The sequence below is a fragment of the Oncorhynchus nerka genome, linkage group LG25 (assembly GCF_034236695.1).
Source record: "Oncorhynchus nerka isolate Pitt River linkage group LG25, Oner_Uvic_2.0, whole genome shotgun sequence".
Taxonomy (NCBI): domain Eukaryota; kingdom Metazoa; phylum Chordata; class Actinopteri; order Salmoniformes; family Salmonidae; genus Oncorhynchus; species Oncorhynchus nerka.
Genome location: NC_088420.1, coordinates 19,067,981 through 19,088,358, shown reverse-complemented (window position 1 = coordinate 19,088,358; position 20,378 = coordinate 19,067,981). Strand labels below are relative to the sequence as shown.

At 47.2% G+C, this 20,378-nt stretch overlaps 1 protein-coding gene and 1 long non-coding RNA gene across 2 annotated transcripts in view; one reads left to right on the top strand and one right to left on the bottom strand.

The window, feature by feature from the left end:
• Positions 1–20,378, bottom strand: part of LOC115109131 (uncharacterized) — a 35,384-nt gene that overhangs the window by 11,123 nt on the left and 3,883 nt on the right. The window lies entirely within an intron of this gene.
• On the top strand, positions 12,387–19,123 carry LOC135564504 (GATA zinc finger domain-containing protein 10-like). The gene is made up of 2 exons (XM_065009636.1): positions 12,387–13,271; positions 17,245–19,123. The coding sequence occupies exons 1-2, from the start codon at positions 13,266–13,268 to the stop codon at positions 17,665–17,667; spliced, it is 429 nt and encodes a 142-aa protein (XP_064865708.1). The 5' UTR covers positions 12,387–13,265; the 3' UTR covers positions 17,668–19,123.

The following is a 20,378-nucleotide window of genomic DNA, read 5'->3' as shown; positions in this document are numbered from 1 at the left end:
CACATATGTGACAGGCTTAAAAAAGTCCAAATATAATAATAATACATTTGAAAAAATTAAAATAAAATGAAAGATAAAGTCAAATAAAAACACTTATTTTTCTTAATCTATTTATTTTCCTTGGTGCATATATATATATATGCATGCATGCATGTGGGCATGCGTACACACACACACACACACACACACATATATATATATGTATATATATATATACACATATACATATACATATATACATACATACCCCCACACACACACACATACGCACACGTACTCAAAAACTAAATTAAATTAAAAACACAAAAAAAACATATAACACTTGCAGCAGCACTATCAAGGTTCTTATCGGCTATTTCTAGCATTCGCTGAGACGACGGGCCAATAATTTGTTTTTAGGTTTTACAGTACCTTACACAACATGTATCTGCGCATTTCCCTAGTCACCCCATTCACTCTGTCCAGTTTGAAATATAGTTGAATAGTGGAGACCAGAGTCTATCAAACTTGGGCTGTCTCTTGTGGAGGACATAAGTGAGCTTTTCAAGAGGAAGAAAGTCAACAATCTGGTCAATCCACATTTTAAATGTAGGAGGGGTATTAGAGGCCCACAATAGAAGAATACATTTCTTAGCAAAGTATGTAATAGTCATAAGCAAATTTTCTCTGTCAGGATCAAGAACAAAGTCTGCTGGGCATTAAGATAGATACACGTTGTCATATCAAACTGTACCTCTAGTTTTCTCTGTCAGGATCAAGAACAAAGTCTGCTGGGCATTAAGATAGATACACGTTGTCATATCAAACTGTACCTCTAGTTTTTTCTGTGCAGCAGTATGTATAGATGACCAGATTCTGGCAATCTCTCTACAGATCCAAAATACATGCATATAGGTTCCACTTTCAGAGGTACATCTTTTACAGTTAGGAGACATATCTGTTTTCATTCTATGGAGTCGCAAAGGAGTATAATAAAATTTGTAATTAGATTCTTTCATTTTTACATTGGGGAGCAGTATACCCTGTCGCAAACCTCCGTCCATAACTCATCACTGATAGTCAGACCAAGGTCCTTTTCCCATATTATTTTCAAAGGAGTAAAGGAGGAGCCTCCTTTCTCAGAAAGGAGTTTATAGATGTAAGATATTTTGCCTTTAACCTCTTGAACCTCTGGGGGCAGTATTTCATTTTTGGATAAAAAGACGTGCCCGTTTTAAGCACAATATTTTGTCACGAAAAGATGCTCGACTATGCATGGAATTGACAGCCTTGGAAAGACACAACTCTGACGTTTCCAAAACTGCAAAGATATTATCTGTGAGTGCCCCAGAACTAATGCAACAGGCGAAACCAAGATTAACTTTCATACAGGAAATGCCCCAGATTCTGAAGGCGCTGTGTTCCAATGTCTCCTTATATGGCTGTGAATGCGCCAGGAATGAGCCCGCGCTTTCTGTCTATTCCCCGAGGTGTCTGCAGCATTGTGAGGTGTTTGTAGGCATATCATTGGAAGATTGACCATAAGAGATTACATTTACCTGGTGTCCCGCCCGGTGTCCTGTGTGCATAATCTGTAAGTCCATGCGCGTTCCATTTCTTCAGAAGAGAAAGTAAAAATCCATCGTGGCAGTTATCGTCGATAGATATGTGAAAAACACCTTGAGGATTGATTCTAAACATCGGTTTGCCATTTCTCTGTCGATATTATGGAGTTAATTTGGAAAAAAGTTCGCGTTTTAATGACTTTTTTTTTTTTCCTTAACCAAACGTTATGAACAAAACGGAACTAAACATGGCGGTGTTCGCCTTAGCAATCTCACTAGGATAAAGACATCCTCCATTCCTGTCATTATTGAAAGAGATCATGATACCTCACATCTCAAAATAGGGCTACTTAATGTTAGATCCCTTACTTCAAAGGCAATTTTAGTCAGTGAACTAATCACTGATCATAATCTTGATGTGATTGGCCTGACTGAAACATGGCTTAAGCCTGATGAATTTACTGTGTTAAATGAGGCCTCGACTCCTGGCTACACTAGTGACCATATCCCCCGTGCATCCCGCAAAGGCGGAGGTGTTGCTAACATTTACGATAGCAAATTTAAATTTACCAAAAAAAATGACGTTTTCGTCTTTTGAACTTCTAGTCATGAAATCTATGCAGCCTACTCAATCATTTTTTATAGCTACTGTTTACAGGCCTCCTGGGCCATATACAGCGTTCCTTATTGAGTTCCCTGAATTCCTATCGGACCTTGTAGTCATAGCAGATAATATTCTAATCTTTGGTGACTTTAATATTCACATGGAAAAGTCCACAGACCCACTCCAAAAGGCTTTCGGAGCCTCAGTGGGTTTTGTCCAACATGTCTCTGGACCCACTCACTGTCACAGTCATACTCTGGACCTAGTTTTGTCCCATGGAATAAATGTTGTGGATCTTAATGTTTTTCCTCATAATCCTGGACTATCGGACAACCATTTTATTACATTTGCAATTGCAACAAATAATCTGCTCAGACCCCAACCAAGGAACATCAAAAGTCGTGCTATAAATTCACAAACAACACAAAGATTCCTTGATGTCCTTCCAGATTCCCTCTGTCTACCCAAGGACGCCAGAGGACAAAAATCAGTTAACCACCTAACTGAGGAACTCAATTTAACCTTGCGCAATACCCTAGATGCAGTTGCACCCCTAAAAACTAAAAACATTTCTCATAAGAAACTAGCTCCCTGGTACACAGAAAATACCCGAGCTCTGAAGCAAGCTTCCAGAAAATTGGAACGGAAATGGCGCCACACCAAATTGGAAGTTTTCCGACTAGCTTGGAAAGACAGTACCGTGTAGTACCAAAGAGCCTTTACTGCTGCTCGATCATCCTATTTTTCTAACTTAATTGAGGAAAATAAGAACAATCAGAAATTCCTTTTTGATACTGTCGCAAAGCTAACTAAAAAGCAGCATTCCCCAAGAGAGGATGGCTTTCACTTCAGCAGTGATGAATTCATTAACTTCTTTGAGGAAAAGATTGTGATTATTAGAAAGCAAATTACGCACTCCTCTTTAAATCTGCGTATTCCTTCAAAGCTCAGTTGTCCTGAGTCTGCACAACTCTGCCAGGACCTAGGATCAAGAGAGATGCTCAGGTGTTTTAGTACTATATCTCTTGACACAATGATGAAAATAATCATGGCCTCTAAACCTTCAAGCTGCATACTGGACCCTATTCCAACTAAACTACTGAAAGAGCTGCTTCCTGTGCTTGGCCCTCCTATGTTGGACATAATAAACGGCTCTCTATCCACCGGATGTGTACCAAACTCACTAAAAGTGGCAGTAATAAAGCCTCTCTTGAAAAAGCCAAACCTTGACCCAGAAAATATAAAAAACTATCGGTCTATATCGAATCTTCCATTCCTCTCAATTTTTTTTTAGAAAAGGCTGTTGCGCAGCAACTCACTGCCTTCCTGAAGACAAACAATGTATATGAAATGCTTCAGTCTGGTTTTAGACCCCATCATAGCACTGAGACTGCACTTGTGAAGGTGGTAAATGGCATCAGACCGAGGCTCTGCATCTGTCCTCGTGCTCCTAGACCTTAGTGCTGCTTTTGATACCATCGATCACCACATTATTTTGGGGAGATTGGAAACCCAAATTGGTCTACACGGACACGTTCTGGCCTGGTTTAGATCTTATCTGTTGGAAAGATATCAGTTTGTCTCTGTGAATGGTTTGTCCAGTTGACAAATCAACTGTAAATTTCGGTGTTCCTCAAGGTTCCGTTTTAGGACCACTATTGTTTTGTCTATATATTTTACCTCTTGGGGATGTCATTCGAAAACATAATGTTAACTTTCACTGCTATGCAGATGACACACAGCTGTACATTTCAATGAAACATGGTGAAGCCCCAAAATTGCCCTCGCTAGCAGCATGTGTTTCAGACATAAGGAAGTGGATGGCTGCAAACGTTCTACTTTTAAACTCGGACAAAACAGAGATGCTTGTTCTAGGTCCCAAGAAACAAAGAGATCTTCTGTTGAATCTGACAATTAATCTTAATGGTTGTACAGTCGTCTCAAATAAAACTGTGAAGGACCTCGGCGTTACTCTGGACCCTGATCTCTCTTTTAAAGAACATATCAAGACCATTTCAAGGACAGCTTTTTTCCATCTACGTAACATTTCAAAAATCAGAAACTTTCTGTCGAAAAATGATGCATAAAAATTCATCCATGCTTTTGTCACTTCTAGGTTAGACTACTGCAATGCTCTACTTTTCGGCTACCTGGATAAAGCACTAAATAAACTTCAGTTAGTGCTAAATACGGCTGCTAGAATCCTGACTAGAACCAAAGAATTTGATCATATTACTCCAGTGCTAGCCTCCCTACACTGGCTTCCTGTCAAGGCAAGGGCTGATTTCAAGGTTTTACTGCTAACCTACAAAGCATTACATGGGCTTGCTCCTACCTATCTCTCTGATTTGGTCCTGCCGTACATACCTACACGTACGCTACGGGCACAAGACGCAGGCCTCCTAATTATCCCTAGAATTTCTAAGCAAACAGCTGGAGGCAGGGCTTTCTCCTATAGAGCTCCATTTTTATGGAATGGTCTGCCTACCCATGTAAGAGACGCAAACTCGGTCTCAACCTTTAAGTCTTTACTGAAGACTCATCTCTTCAGTGGGTCATATGATTGAGTGTAGTCTGGCCCAGGAGTGGGAAGGTGAACGGAAAGGCTCTGGAGCAACGAACCACCCTTGCTGTCTCTGCCTGGCCGGTTCCCCTCTTTCGGCTGGGATTCTCTGCCTCTAACCCTATTACAGGGGCTGAGTCACTGGCTTACTGGGGCTCTTTCATACCGTCCCTAGGAGGGGCGCGTCACTTGAGTGGGTTGAGTCACTGATGTGATCTTCCTGTCTGGGTTGGCATCCCCCCTTGGGTTGTGCCGTGGCGGATATCTTTTTGGGCTATACTCGGCCTTGTCTCAGGATGGTTGTGTTGTGGTTGAAGATATCCCTCTAGTGGTGTGGGGGCTGTGCTTTGGCAAAGTGGGTGGGGTTATATCCTTCCTGTTTGGCCCTGTCCGGGGATGTCCTCAGATGGGGCCACAGTGTCTCCTGACCCCTCTTGTCTCAGCCTCCAGTATTTATGCTGCAGTAGTTTATGTGTCGGGGGACTAGGGTCAGTTTGTTATATCTGACAAAACCTATTCTTCCTAGGTTTTGGCCTTTCTAGGGAGTTTTTCCTAGCCACCGTGCTTCTACACCTGCATTGCTTGCTGTTTGGGGTTTTAGGCTGGGTTTCTGTACAGCATTTTGAGATATCAGCTGATGTACGAAGGGCTATATAAATACATTTGATTTGATTTGATTTAACAAACACCCTAGACATACAAAAACCCCAGACAGGACAAACAAGCATACCTACCCTCGTCACACCATGACCTGACCAAAATAATACATAAAACATAGATAACTAAGGTCAGGGCGTGACACATACGGGGTCTGTCAAATGTATATAGGTTCAGAACTTTTGTGAAATAGCACAGTTACAAATAGAATCATAAATAGAAGGAGTAAAAACAAACAAAATATAACTATTGTAAAATAGATTGTGTCTGTAAAATACTCCAATTGGGGGAAGGGTGGTAGAGTTTGCAGGGAATATTAAAGGTATATTCTAAAAAAAACTATGTCTATATAGGTATGTGTATGTATATACAGTGGGGCAAAAAAGTATTTAGTCGGCCACCAATTGTGCAAGTTCTCCCACTTAAAAAGATGAGAGAGGCCTGTAATTTTCATCATAGGTACACTTCAACTATGACAGACAAAATGAGGGAAAAAAATCCAGAAAATTACATTGTACGATTTTTAATGAATTTATTTGCAAATTATGGTGGAAAATAAGTATTTGGTCACCTACAAACAAGCAAGATTTCTGGCTCTCACAGACCTGTAACTTCTTTAAGAGGCTCCTCTGTCCTCCACTCGTTACCTGTATTAATGGCACCTGTTTGAACTTGTTATCAGTATAAAATACACCGGTCCACAACCTCAAACAGTCACACTCCAAACTCCACTATGGCCAAGACCAAAGAGCTGTCAAAGGACACCAGAAACAAAATTGTAGACCTGCACCAGGCTGGGAAGACTGAATCTGCAATAGGTAAGCAGCTTGGTTTGAAGAAATCAACTGTGGGAGCAATTATTAGGAAATGGAAGATCTCACCCCGTGGGGTCAAAAGGATCACAAGAACGGTGAGCAAAAATCCCAGAACCACACCTAGTGAATGACCTGCAGAGAGCTGGGATCAAAGTAACAAAGCCTACCATCGGTAACACACTACGCCGCCAGGGACTCAAATCCTGCAGTGCCAGACGTGTCCCCCTGCTTAAGCCAGTACATGTCCAGGCCCGTCTGAAGTTTGCTAGAGAGCATTTGGATGATCCAGAAGAAGATTGGGAGAATGTCATATGGTCAGATGAAACCAAAATATAACTTTTTGGTAAAAACTCAACTCGTCGTGTTTGGAGGACAAAGAATGCTGAGTTGCATCCAAAGAACACCATACCTACTGTGAAGCATGGGGATGGAAACATCATGCTTTGGGGCTGTTTTTCTGCAAAGGGACCAGGACGACTGATCCGTGTAAAGGAAAGAATGAATGGGGCCATGTATCGTGAGATTTTGAATGAAAACCTCCTTCCATCAGCAAGGGCATTGAAGATGAAATGTGGCTGGGTCTTTTAGCATGACAATGATCCCAAACACACCGCCCGGGCAACAAAGGAGTGGCTTCGTAAGAAGCATTTCAAGGTCCTGGAGTGGTCAAGCCAGTCTCCAGATCTCAACCCCATAGAGGGAGTTGAAAGTCCGTGTTGCCCAGCAGCAGCCCCAAAACATCACTGCTCTATATGAGATCTGCATGTAGGAATGGTTGTCTGTCATTTTGTCTGTCATAGTTGAAGTGTGCCTATGATTAACATTGCAGGCCTCTCTCATCTTTTTAAGTGGGAGAACTTGCACAATTGGTGTTTGACTAAATACGTTTTTTGCCCCACTGTATGTGTATATGTATGCATGCATGTATGGATATATATATGGATATATACACTGCTCAAAAAAATAAAGGGAACACTTAAACAACACAATGTTTCTCCAAGTCAATCATACTTCTGTGAAATCAAACTGTCCACTTAGGATGCAACACTGATTGACAATGAATTTCACATGCTGTTGTGCAAATGGAATAGACAACAGGTGGAAATTATAGGCAATTAGCAAGACACCCCCAATAAAGGAGTGGTTCTGCAGGTGGAGACCACAGACCACTTCTCAGTTCCTATGCTTCCTGGCTCATGTTTTGGTCACTTTTGAATGCTGGCGGTGCCTTCACTCTAGTGGTAGCATGAGACGGAGTCTACAACCCACACAAGTGGCTCAGGTAGTGCAGCTCATCCAGGATGGCACATCAATGCGAGCTGTGGCAAGAAGGTTTGCTGTGTCTGTCAGCGTAGTGTCCAGAGCATGGAGGCGCTACCAGGAGACAGGCCAGTACATCAGGAGACGTGGAGGAGGCCGTAGGAGGACAACAACCCAGCAGCAGGACCGCTACCTCCGCCTTTGTGCAAGGAGGAGCACTACCAGAGCCCTGCAAAATGACCTCTGGCAGGCCACAAATATGCATATGTCTGCTCAAACGGTCAGAAACAGACTCCATGAGGGTGGTATGAGGGCCCGACGTCCACATGTGGGGGTTGTGCTTACAGCCCAACACCGTGCAGGATGTTTGGCATTTGCCAGAGAACACCAAGATTGGCAAATTCGCTACTGGCACCCTGTGCTCTTCAGCTGGGAGCAGGAACGGAACGATAGAGAGAGAGAGAGATAGAGAGAGAGAAAGTACCCTAATACGACCAGCAGGGGGAAACAAAGAGAAGAGAAAGCACAGGGACAAGACATAACATGACAATACATGACAGTACACCCCCCCACTCACCGAGCGCCTCCTGGCGCAGTCGAGGAGGAAACCTGGCGGCAACGGAGGAAATCATCGATCAGCGAACGGTCCAGCACGTCCCGAGATGGAACCCAACTCCTTTCCTCAGGACCGTACCCCTCCCAATCCACTAGGTACTGATGACCACGGCCCCGAGGACGCATGTCCATAATCTTCCGGACCCTGTAGATAGGTGCGCCCTCGACAAGGACGGGGACGGGGGGGAGGGGGGGGGAAGACGAACGGGGCGCGAAAGAAGAAGTCGCACTGCGACAGGATTAACGACCTGAGATATACGGAACGGACCAATGAACCGCGGGGTCAATTTGCGAGAAGCTGTCATAAAGGGAAGGTTACGAGTGGAGAGCCATACTCTCTGACCGCGACAATACCTAGGACTCTTAGTCCTACGCTTATTAGCGGCTCTCACAGTCTGCGCCCTATAACGGCAAAGTGCAGACCTGACCCTCTTCCAGGTGCGCTCACAACGTTGGACAAAAGCCTGAGCGGAGGGGACGCTGGACTCGGCGAGCTGGGACGAGAACAGAAGAGGCTGGTACCCGAGGCTACTCTGAAAAGGAGATAGCCCGGTCGCAGACGAAGGAAGCGAGTTGTGAGCGTATTCTGCCCAGGGGAGCTGTTCTGCCCAAGACGCAGGGTTTCGAAAGGAAAGACTGCGTAAGATGCGACCAATAGTCTGATTGGCCCGTTCTGCTTGACCGTTAGACTGGGGGTGAAAACCGGAAGAGAGACTGACGGAAGCCCCAATCAAACGGCAAAACTCCCTCCAAAATTGAGACGTGAATTGCGGACCCCTGTCCGAAACGGCGTCTGGCGGAAGGCCATGAATTCTGAAAACATTCTCAATGATGATTTGTGCCGTCTCTTTAGCAGAAGGAAGCTTAGCGAGGGGAATAAAATGAGCCGCCTTAGAGAACCTATCGACAACCGTTAGAATAGCAGTCTTCCCCGCTGACGAAGGCAGACCGGTAATAAAGTCTAAGGCGATGTGAGACCACGGTCGAGAGGGAATGGAAAGCGGTCTGAGACGGCCGGCAGGAGGAGAGTTACCGGACTTAGTCTGCGTGCAGTCCGAACAAGCAGCCACGAAACGACGCGTGTCATGCTCCTGAGTGGGCCACCAAAAACGCTGGCGAATAGAAGCAAGCGTACCCCGAACGCCGGGGTGGCCGGCTAACTTGGCAGAGTGAGCCCACTGAAGAACGGCCAGACGAGTAGGAACGGGAACGAAAAGAAGGTTCCTAGGACAAGCGCGCGGCGACGGAGTGTGATTGAGTGCTTGCTTTACCTGCCTCTCAATTCCCCAGACAGTCAACCCGACAACACGCCCCTCAGGGAGAATCCCCTCGGGGTCGGTGGAGGCTACTGAAGAACTGAAGAGACGGGATAAAGCATCAGGCTTGGTGTTCTTTGAGCCCGGACGATAAGAAATAACGAACTCGAAACTAGCGAAAAACAGCGCCCAACGAGCCTGACGCGCATTAAGTCGTTTGGCAGAACGGATGTACTCAAGGTTCTTATGGTCAGTCCAAACGACAAAAGGAATGGTCGCCCCCTCCAACCACTGTCGCCATTCGCCTAGGGCTAAGCGGATGGCGAGCAGTTCGCGGTTTCCCACATCATAGTTACGTTCTGACGGCGACAGGCGATGAGAAAAATACGCGCAAGGGTGGACCTTATCGTCAGAATGGGAGCGCTGGGACAGAATGGCTCCCACGCCCACCTCTGACGCGTCAACCTCGACAATGAACTGTCTAGAGACGTCAGGTGTAACAAGGATAGGAGCGGATGTAAAACGCTTCTTGAGGAGATCAAAAGCTCCCTGAGCGGAAACGGACCACTTAACCTCTTCAGTCGACCCTCTACTTTTTTGAACATTCTGTTAAAAATCGCGCAACATTTCAGCACCCTGCTACTCATGCCAGGAATATAGTATATGCATTTGCTTAGTCTGTGTGGATAGAAAACACTCAGACGTTTAAAAAATTGGTTAAATCACTGCTGTGGCTTTACCAGAACGGCATTTACATCGAAAAGCACAGGAAAAACTGATCACTGAAAATGGGAAAATATATCCATGCGCTACTTGATCCCATTGATAAAGGTGAACCACAATTAATTGACTGAGGTTGCAGTACCTACAGCTTCCACACGGTGTCTAGAGTCTTGTCATTTTCCTTCGAGTTTTTTCTTGGTCAAACACATGCAGGACACCGTATCTAATCCGGTCTAGGACCGGATATTTTCGTTGAGTTTCTAGCCGGACATTTTTCCAGACGGACAGCTAATGATCTTTACATCGCCTCCTGATGAATTTTATCGCTTATTAACGTTTACTAATACCTAAAGTTGCATTACAAACGTATTTCGAAGTGTTTTGTGAAAGTTTATCGTCGACTTTTTGAATTTTAAAAAATGACGTTACGTTTTGAAACGATGTTTTTTTCGTTTATCACACAGTCTACATATAACGATATCTAGGCTTTATATGGACCGATTTAATCGAAATAAAGACCCAAATAGTGTTTATGGGACATCTAGGAGTGCCAACAAAGAAGATGGTGAAAGGTAATGAATGTTTTCTATTTTATTGTGCGGTTTGTGTAACGCCGAAATGCTAATTATTTTGTTTACGTCCCCTGTGGGTCTTTTGGGGTGTTGCATGCTATCAGATAATAGCTTCTCATGCTTTCGCCGAAAAGCATTTTAAAAATCTGACTTGTTGCCTGGATTCACAACGAGTGTAGCTTTAATTCGATACCCTGCATGTGTATTTTAATGAACTTTTGAGTTTTAACTAATACTATTAGCATTTAGCGTAGCGCATTTGCTTTTTCAGAGCTCTAGTTGGGACGCAAGCGTCCCGAGTAGAAGCAACAGGTTAAAGCACGTCTTGACAGAAGTAAGGGCTGTGAGAGGAGCTGCCACCTGACCGAAATTACGAATGAAACGACGATAGAAATTCGCGAAACCGAGAAAGCGCTGCAGCTCGACACGTGACTTAGGGACGGGCCAATCGCTGACAGCTTGGACCTTAGCGGGATCCATCTGAATGCCTTCAGCGGAAATAACAGAACCGAGAAATGTGACGGAGGAGACATGAAAAGCGCACTTCTCAGCCTTCACATAAAGACAATTCTCTAAAAGGCGCTGGAGGACATGTCGAACGTGCTGAACATGAATCTGGAGTGACGGTGAAAAAAATCAGGATATCGTCAAGGTAAACGAAAACAAAGATGTTCAGCATGTCTCTCAGTACATCATTCACTAATGCCTGAAAGACAGCTGGAGCGTTAGCGAGACCGAACGGCAGAACCCGGTATTCAAAGTGCCCTAACGGAGTGTTAAACGCCGTTTCCACTCGTCCCCCCCCTGATGCGCACGAGATGGTAAGCGTTACGAAGGTCCAACTTAGTGAAAAACCTGGCTCCCTGCAGGATCTCGAAGGCTGAAGACATAAGGGGAAGCGGATAACGATTCTTAACCGTTATGTCATTCAGCCCTCGATAATCCACGCAGGGGCGCAGGGTCCCGTCCTTTTTCTTAACAAAAAAAACCCCCGCTCCGGCGGGAGAGGAGGAAGGGACTACGGTACCGGCATCGAGAGCTACAGACAAATAATCTTCGAGAGCCTTACGTTCGGGAGCCGACAGAGAGTATAGTCTACCCCGGGGGGGAGTGGTACCCGGAAGGAGATCAATACTACAATCATACGACCGGTGAGGAGGAAGGGAGGTGGCCCTGGACCGACTGAAGACCATGCGCAGATCATGATATTCCTCCGGCACCCCTGTCAAATCACCAGGCTCCTCCTGTGAAGAGGGGGCAGAAGAAACAGGTGGAATAGCAGACATTAAACACTTCACATGACAAGAGACGTTCCAGGAGAGGATAGAGTTACTAGACCAATTAATAGAAGGATTATGACACACTAGCCAGGGATGGCCCAAAACAACAGGTGTAAAAGGTGAACGAAAAATCAAAAAAGAAATGGTTTCGCTATGATTACCAGAGACAGTGAGGGTTAAAGGTAGCGTTTCACGCTGAATCCTGGGGAGAGGACTACCATCCAAGGCGAACATGGCCGTGGGCTCCCCTAACTGTCTGAGAGGAATGTCATGTTCCCGAGCCCAGGCTTCGTCCATAAAACAGCCCTCCGCCCCAGAGTCTATCAAGGCACTGCAGGAAGCTGCCGAACCGGTCCAGCGTAGATGGACCGACAAGGTAGTACAGGATCTTGAAGGAGAGACCTGAGTAGTAGCGCTCACCAGTAGCCCTCCGCTTACTGATGAGCTCTGGCTTTTACTGGACATGAAATGACAAAATGACCAGCGGAACCGCAATAGAGACAGAGGCGGTTGGTGATTCTCCGTTCCCTCTCCTTAGTCGAGATGCGAATACCCCCCAGCTGCATGGGCTCAGCACCTGAGCCAGTGGAGGAAGATGGTAGTGATGCGGAGAGGGGGGAAACGGATAACGCGAGCTCTCTTCCACGAGCTCGGTGACGAAGATCTACCCGTCGTTCTATGCGAATAGCGAGTTCAATCAAAGAATCCACGCTGGAAGGAACCTCCCGGGAGAGAATCTCATCCTTTACCTCCGCGTGGAGACCCTCCAGAAAACGAGCGAGCAACGCCGGCTCGTTCCAGTCACTGGAGGCAGCAAGAGTGCGAAACTCTATAGAGTAGTCCGTTATGGATCGATTACCTTGACATAGGGAAGACAGGGCCCTGGAAGCTTCTTTCCCAAAAACTGAACGATCAAAAACCCGTATCATCTCCTCCTTAAAGTTCTGATACTGGTTAGTACACTCAGCCCTTGCCTCCCAGATTGCCTTGCCCCACTCACGAGCCCGTCCAGTAAGGAGAGATATGACGTAGGCGATACGAGCTGTACCCCTGGAGTACGTGTTGGGCTGGAGAGAGAACACAATATCACACTGGGTGAGGAACGAGCGGCATTCAGTGGGCTCCCCAGAGTAACACGGTGGGTTATTAATTCTGGGCTCCGGAGACTCGGAAGCCCTGGAAGTAGCCGGTGGATCGAGGCGGAGATTGTGAATATGTTTCGAGAGGTCGGAGACTTGGGCGGCCAGGGTCTCAACGGCATGTCGAGCAGCAGACAATTCCTGCTCATGTCTGCCTAGCATCGCTCCCTGGATCTCGACGGCTGAGTAGAGAGGATCCGAAGTCGCTGGGTCCATTCTTGGTCGGATTCTTCTGTTATGCAGGTGAGTGAGGACCCAAAAGCGATTTAACAGAAACAGAGTCTTTTAATGTCCAAACAGGGAAAACATAAATCCTCAATCTTTACAGGAGATGTCCAAACAGGGAAAACATAAATCCTCTATCTTTACAGGAGAGTCCCCCTTCTAGTAGTAGAGGAGAATAGCAGGGCTAGTGGCAACAGACTCCTGGTCCCTCCGGGTAGGCGCGGGCCGTAGAGGACAGAGACACCTGCTCACACGCAGCATCTGATGAAGAGGCAGATTACGACAGGACGGGACAAGGGCAAAGCAAACAAGAATCCGACAAGGACAGAAGCAGAAACAGAGAGAGAAATAGAGACTTAATCAGAGGGCAAAAGAGGGGACAGGTGTGAGAGAGTAAACAAGGTCGTTAGGAGAATGAGGAACAGCTGGGAGCAGGAACGGAACGATAGAGAGAGAGAGAGATAGAGAGAGAGAAAGTAACCTAATACGACCAGCAGGGGGAAACGAAGAGAAGAGAAAGCACAGGGACAAGACATAACATGACAATACATGACACCAGGAGTTTGCGGATGCTTTAGTCCAGGTCTGGGAGGAGATCCCTCAGGAGACCATCCGCCACCTCATCAGGAGCATGCCCAGGCGTTGTAGGGAGGTCATACAGGCACGTGGAGGCCACACACACTACTGAGCCTCATTTTGACTTGTTTTAAGGACATTACATCAAAGTTGGATCAGCCTGTAGTGTGGTTTTCCACTTTAATTTTGAGTATGACTCCAAATCCAGACCTCCATGGGTTGATAAATTTGATTTCCAATGATAATTTTTGTGTGATTTTGTTGTCAGCACATTCAACTATGTAAAGAAAAAAAGTATTTAATAAGAATATTTCATTCATTCAGATCTAGGATGTGTTATTTTAGTGTTCCCTTTTTTTCCCTTTTTTTGAGCAGTGTATATATTTACCCCAAAAATATATGGGGGATTAGAAATTATGCAGACAATTACATTGATGGAAGCAACATGTAGGTAGAGTTATTAAAGTGACCATGCATAGATGACAACAGAGAGTGGCAGTGGTGTGGAGATGAGAGGGGGAGGGGGGCAATGCAAAGCTGTTTAGAAGCCTCTTGGACCTAGACTTGGCGCTCCGGTACCGCTTTCCGTGCGGTAGCAGAGAGAAGAGTCCATGACTAGGGTGGCTGGAGTCTTTGACAATTTTTAGGGCCTTCCTCTGACACCGGGTTCCTGGATGACAGGAAGCTTGGCCCCCCTCTGTAGTGCCTTGCGTTCGGAGGCGGAGCAGTTGCCAGACCAGGCAGTGATGCAACTAGTTAGGATGCTCTCGATGGTGCAGCTGCAGAACCTTTTGAGGATCTGAGGACCCATGCCAAATCTTTTCAGGCCGCACAAGGGAGAATAGGTTTTGTCGTGCCTGCTTCACGACTGCCTTGGTGTGCTTGAACCATGTTAGTTTGTTGGGGACGTGGTCACCAAGGAACTTGAAGCTCCCAACCTGCTCCACTACAACCCTGTCAATGAGAATGAGGGCGTGCGCGGTCCTCCTTTCCTGTTGTCCTCAATCATCTCCTCTGTCTTGATCACGTTGAGGGAGAGGTTGTTGTCCTGGCACCATACTGCCAGGTCTCTGAACTCCTCCCAATAGGCTGTCTCGTTGTCTGTGATTAGGCCTACCATTGTTGTGTCACCGGCAAATTTGATGATGGTGTTGGAATCGTGCCTGGCCATGCAGTCATGAGTGAACAGGGAGTACAGGGGGGGACTGAGCACGCACCGCTGAGGGGTCCTTTTGTTGAGGATCAGCGTGGCGGATGTGTTGTTACCTATCCTTTCCACTTGGGGGCGGACTGTCAGGATGTCCAGGATCCAATTGCAGAGGGAGGTGTTTAGTCCCAAAGTCCTTATTGGGGAAGTTTCTGGGCACTATGGTGTTGAATGCTGAGCTGTAGTCAATGAATAGCATTCTCACATAGGTGTTCCCTTTTCCAGGTGGGAAAGGGCAGTGTGGAGTGCAATAGAGATTGCATCATCTGTGGATCTGTTGGGGTGGTATTCAAATTGGAGTGGGTCTAGGGTTTCTGGGATGATGGTGTTGATGTGAGCCATGACCAGCCTTTCAAAACACTTCATGGCTACAGACATGAGTGCTATGGGTCGGTAGTCATTTAGGCAGGTTATTTTAGTGTTCTTGGGCACAGGCACTATGGTGGTCTGCTTAAAACATGTTGGTATTACAGACTCGGACAAGGAGAGGTTGAAAATGTCAGTGAAGACACTTGCCAGTTGGTCAGCGCATGCTCACAGTACACGTCCTGGTAATCCGTCTGGGCCTGCAGCCTTGTGAATGTTCACCTGTCTAAAGGTCTTACTCACATCTGCTGCTGAGAGCATGATCACACAATCTTCCGGTACAGCTGGTGCTCTCGTGCATGTTTCAGTGTTATTTGCGTCGAAGCAAGCATAGAAGTAGTTTAGCTCTTCTGGTAGGCTTGTTTCACTGGGCAGCTCTTGACTGTGCTTCCCTTTGTAGTCTGTAATGGTTTGCAAGCCCTGCCACATTTGACAAGCGTTAGAATCGGTGTAGTACGACTTGATCTTAGTCCTGTATTTACGCTTTGCCTGTTTGGTGGTTTGTCAGAGGGCATAACGGTATTTCTAATAAGCTTCCGGGTTAGAGTCCTGCTCCTTGAAAGCGGCAGCTCTAGCCTTTAGCTCAGTGCGGATGCTGCCTGTAATCCATGGCTTCTGGTTGGTGTATGTACATACGGTCTCTGTGGGGACGACTTCATTGATGCACTTATTGATGAAGCCAATGACAGATGTGGTGTACTCCTCAATGCCATTGGAGGAATCCCAGAACATATTCCAGTCTGTGCTAGCAAAACAGTCCTGTAGTTTAGCATCTGCATCATCCACCACTTTTTTATTGATCTAGTCACTGGTGCTTCCGGCTTTAATTTTTAGCTTGTAAGCAGGAATCAGGAGGATGGAATTATGGTCAGATTTTGCAAATGAAGGGCGAGGGAGAGCTTTGTATGTGTCTCTGTGTGTGGAGTATAGGTGGTCCAGAGTTATTTTCCCTCTGTTTGCACATTTAACATGCTGATAGACATTTCAAAATCAAATCAAATCAAATGTATTTGTCACATACACATGGTTAGCAGATGTTAATGCAAGTGTGGCAAAATGCTTGTGCTTCTAGTGCCGACAATGCAGTAATAACCAACAAGTAATCTAACTAACAATTCCAAAACTACTGTCTTATACACAGTGTAAGGGGATAAAGAATATGTACATGAAGATATATGAATGAGTGATGGTACAGAGCAGCATAGGCAAGATACAGTAGATGGTATCGAGTACAGTATATACATATGAGATGAGTATGTAAACAAAGTGGCATAGTTAAAGTGGCTAGTGATACATGTATTACATAAGGATGCAGTCGATGATATAGAGTACAGTATATACGTATGCATATGAGATGAATAATGTAGGGTATGTAACATTATATTAGGTAGCATTGTTTAAAGTGGCTAGTGATATATTTTACATCATTTCCCATCAATTCCCATTATTAAAGTGGCTGGAGTTGAGTCAGTGTCTGTCACGTTCTGACCTTGATTTCCTTTGTTTTGTATTTATTTAGTATGGTCAGGGCGTGAGTTGGGTGGGCAGTCTATGTTTGTTTTTCTAGGTTTTGGGTATTTCTATGTTTCGGCCTAGTATGGTTCTCAATCAGAGGCAGGTGTCATTAGTTGTCTCTGATTGAGAATCATACTTAGGTAGCCTGGGTTTCACTGTGTGTTTGTGGGTGATTGTTCCTGTCTTTGTGTTTGCACCAGATGGGACTGTTTTAGGTTTTCTCAAGTTTGTTGTTTTTGTTAGTTATCTCATGTGTAGTTTCTTTATAAATTAAAGAACATGAATAACCACCACGCTGCATTTTGGTCCGCTTCTCCTTCACCACAGGAAAACCCTTACAGAATCACCCACCAACCAAGGACCAAGCGGCGTGGTAAACAGCAGCAGCAGCAACAGCAGCAGCAGGAGAAGCGACAGGTGCAGCAGGAGCAACAGCAGCAGCAGCAAAGGCAGGAGAAGCAACAGAGGCAGCAGCAGCGGCAGCAGCAGCAGGAGCAGCAGCAGCAGCAGTGGGAGAGGCTGCACTATTTGGAGAGATGGACTTGGGAGGAGATCCTTGACGGGAAAGGACCCTGGGCAGAGCCATGGGAATATTGCCGCCCCAAAGCCGAGCTGGAGGCAGTGAAGGCAGAGAGGCGGCATTATGAGGAGCTAGCATGGCAGAGCGGCTGGAAGCCCGAGAGGCACCCCCAAAAATTTCTTGGGGGGGGAGCACAGGGAGAGTGTGGCAGAGTCAGGAGCCAGACCTGAGCCAACTCCCCCTGTTTACCGTAAGGAGCCATGGATGTTATTGGAGCTGTCGGCGAAGCTGAGGGCTGAGTCTGAGAGGGTCGAGGAGTTATTGGATAGAATGGAGGAGAGTGAACGGATGGGAGATGAGGAGACACTCGAGGAGGTGTTAATAGAATTGGGGGAGTGTGAAGAGAGAGAGCAGTTGATTTGGCGTAGTATGCAAGGCATTCGCCCTGAGGTGTGTGTCCCTAGCCCGGTACCACCAGTGCCGGCACCCCGCACCAGGCTGTCTCTCCGTCCCATCAACACAGGTGTTCCCGCCTGTCCGGCGCTGCCAGAGCTCCCGCTCCTCAGTCTAGAGGCGCCAGAGCCCCTCAGTCCAGAGGCGCCAGAGCTTCTCTGTCCAGCGCGGCCAGAGCCTTCCTCCTCTCCAGCGCAGAAGGAGTCTCCCGCCTGTCCGGCGCTGCCAGAGCTCCCGCCCCTCATTCCAGAGGCGCCAGAGCCCCCCATTCCAGAGGCGCCAGAGCCCCTCAGTCCAGCACTGCCAGAGCCTTCCTCTCCAGCGCCGTCTGAGCTACCCGTCTGCCCAGCGCCGTCTGAGCTACCCGTCTGCCCAGCGCCGCCAGTGCCGCCAGTCTGCCCAGCGCCGCCAGTCTGCCCAGCGCCGCCAGTCAGCCCAGAGGCGCCAGAGCCCCTCAGCCCAGAGGCGCCAGAGCCCCTCAGCCCAGAGGCGCCAGAGCCCCTCAGCCCAGAGGCGCCAGAGCCCCTCAGCCCAGAGGCGCCAGAGCTGCCGCCCCTCTGTCCCGAGCTGCCGCCCCTCTGTCCCGAGCTGCCGCCCCTCTGTCCCGAGCTGCCGCCCCTCTGTCCAGAGCTGCCGCCCCTCTGTCCAGAGCTTCCGCCCCTCTGTCCAGAGCTTCCGCCCCTCTGTCCAGAGCTGCTGCCCCTCAGTCCAGTGGGGTCATTTAGAGGGGTCGCCGTGGTTAGGAGGCCACGGAAGCAGACAATAAGGCGGACTAAGACAATGGTGAAGTGGGGTCCGCGTCCTGCGCCAGAGCCGCCACCGCGGACAGACGCCCACCCAGACCCTCCCCTATAGGTCAAGGTTTTGCGGCCGTAGTCCGCACCTTTGGGAGGGGGTACTGTCACGTTCTGACCTTTATTGCCTTTGTTTTGTATTTATTTAGTATGGTCAGGGCGTGAGTTGGGTGGGCAGTCTGTTTGTTTTTCTAGGTTTTGGGTATTTCTATGTTTCGACCTAGTATGGTTCTCAATCAGAGGCAGGTGTCATTAGTTGTCTCTGATTGAGAATCATACTTAGGTAGCTTGGGTTTCACTGTGTGTTTGTGGGTGATTGTTCCTGTCTTTGTGTTTGCACCAGATGGGACTGTTTTAGGTTTTCTCACGTTTGTTGTTTTTGTTATCTCATGTGTAGTTTCTTTATAAATTAAAGAACATGAATAACCACCACGCTGAATTTTGGTCCGCTTCTCCTTCACCACAGGAAAACCCTTACAGTGTCAGTGTGTTGGCAGCAGCCACTCAATGTTAGTGGTGGCTGTTTAACAGTCTGATGGCCTTGAGATAGAAGCTGTTTTTCAGTCTCTCGGTCCCAGCTTTGATGCACCTGTACTGACCTCGCCTTCTGGATGATAGCGGAGTGAACAGGCAGTGGCTCGGGTGGTTGTTGTACTTGATGATCTTTATGGCCTTCCTGTAACATCGGGTGGTGTAGGTGTCCTGGAGGGCAGGTAGTTTGCCCCCGGTGATGCGTTGTGCAGACCTCACTACCCTCTGGAGAGCCTTACGGTTGTGGGCGGAGCAGTTGCCGTACCAGGCGGTGATACAGCCCGCCAGGATGCTCTCGATTGTGCATCTGTAGAAGTTTGTGAGTGCTTTTGATGACAAGCCGAATTTCTTCAGCCTCCTGAGGTTGAAGAGGCGCTGCTGCGCCTTCTTCACGATGCTGTCTGTGTGAATGGACCAATTCAGTTTGTCTGTGATGTGTATGCCGAGGAACTTAAAACTTACTACCCTCTCCATTACTGTTCCATCGATGTGGATAGGGGGGTGTTCCATCTGCTGTTTCCTGAAGTCCACAATCATCTCCTTAGTTTTGTTGACGTTGAGTGTGAGGTTATTTTCCTGACACCACACTCCGAGGGCCCTCACCTCCTCCCTGTAGGCCGTCTCGTCGTTGTTGGTAATCAAGCCTACCACTGTTGTGTCGTCCGCAAACTTGATGATTGAGTTGGAGGCGTGCGTGGCCACGCAGTCGTGGGTGAACAGGGAGTACAGGAGAGGGCTCAGAACGCACCCTTGTGGGGCCCCAGTGTTGAGGATCAGCAGGGTGGAGATGTTGTTGCCTACCCTCACCACCTGGGGGCGGCCCGTCAGGAAGTCCAGTACCCAGTTGTACAGGGCGGGGTCGAGACCCAGGGTCTCGAGCTTGATGACGAGCTTGGAGGGTACTATGGTGTTGAATGCCGAGCTGTAGTCGATGAACAGCATTCTCACATAGGTATTCCTCTTGTCCAGATGGTTTAGGGCAGTGTGCAGTGTGGTTGAGATTGCATCGTCTGTGGACCTATTTGGGCGGTAATCAAATTGGAGTGGGTCTAGGGTGTCAGGTAGGGTGGAGGTGATATGGTCCTTGACTAGTCTCTCAAAGCACTTCATGATGACGGAAGTGAGTGCTACAGGGCGGTAGTCGTTTAGCTCAGTTACCTTGG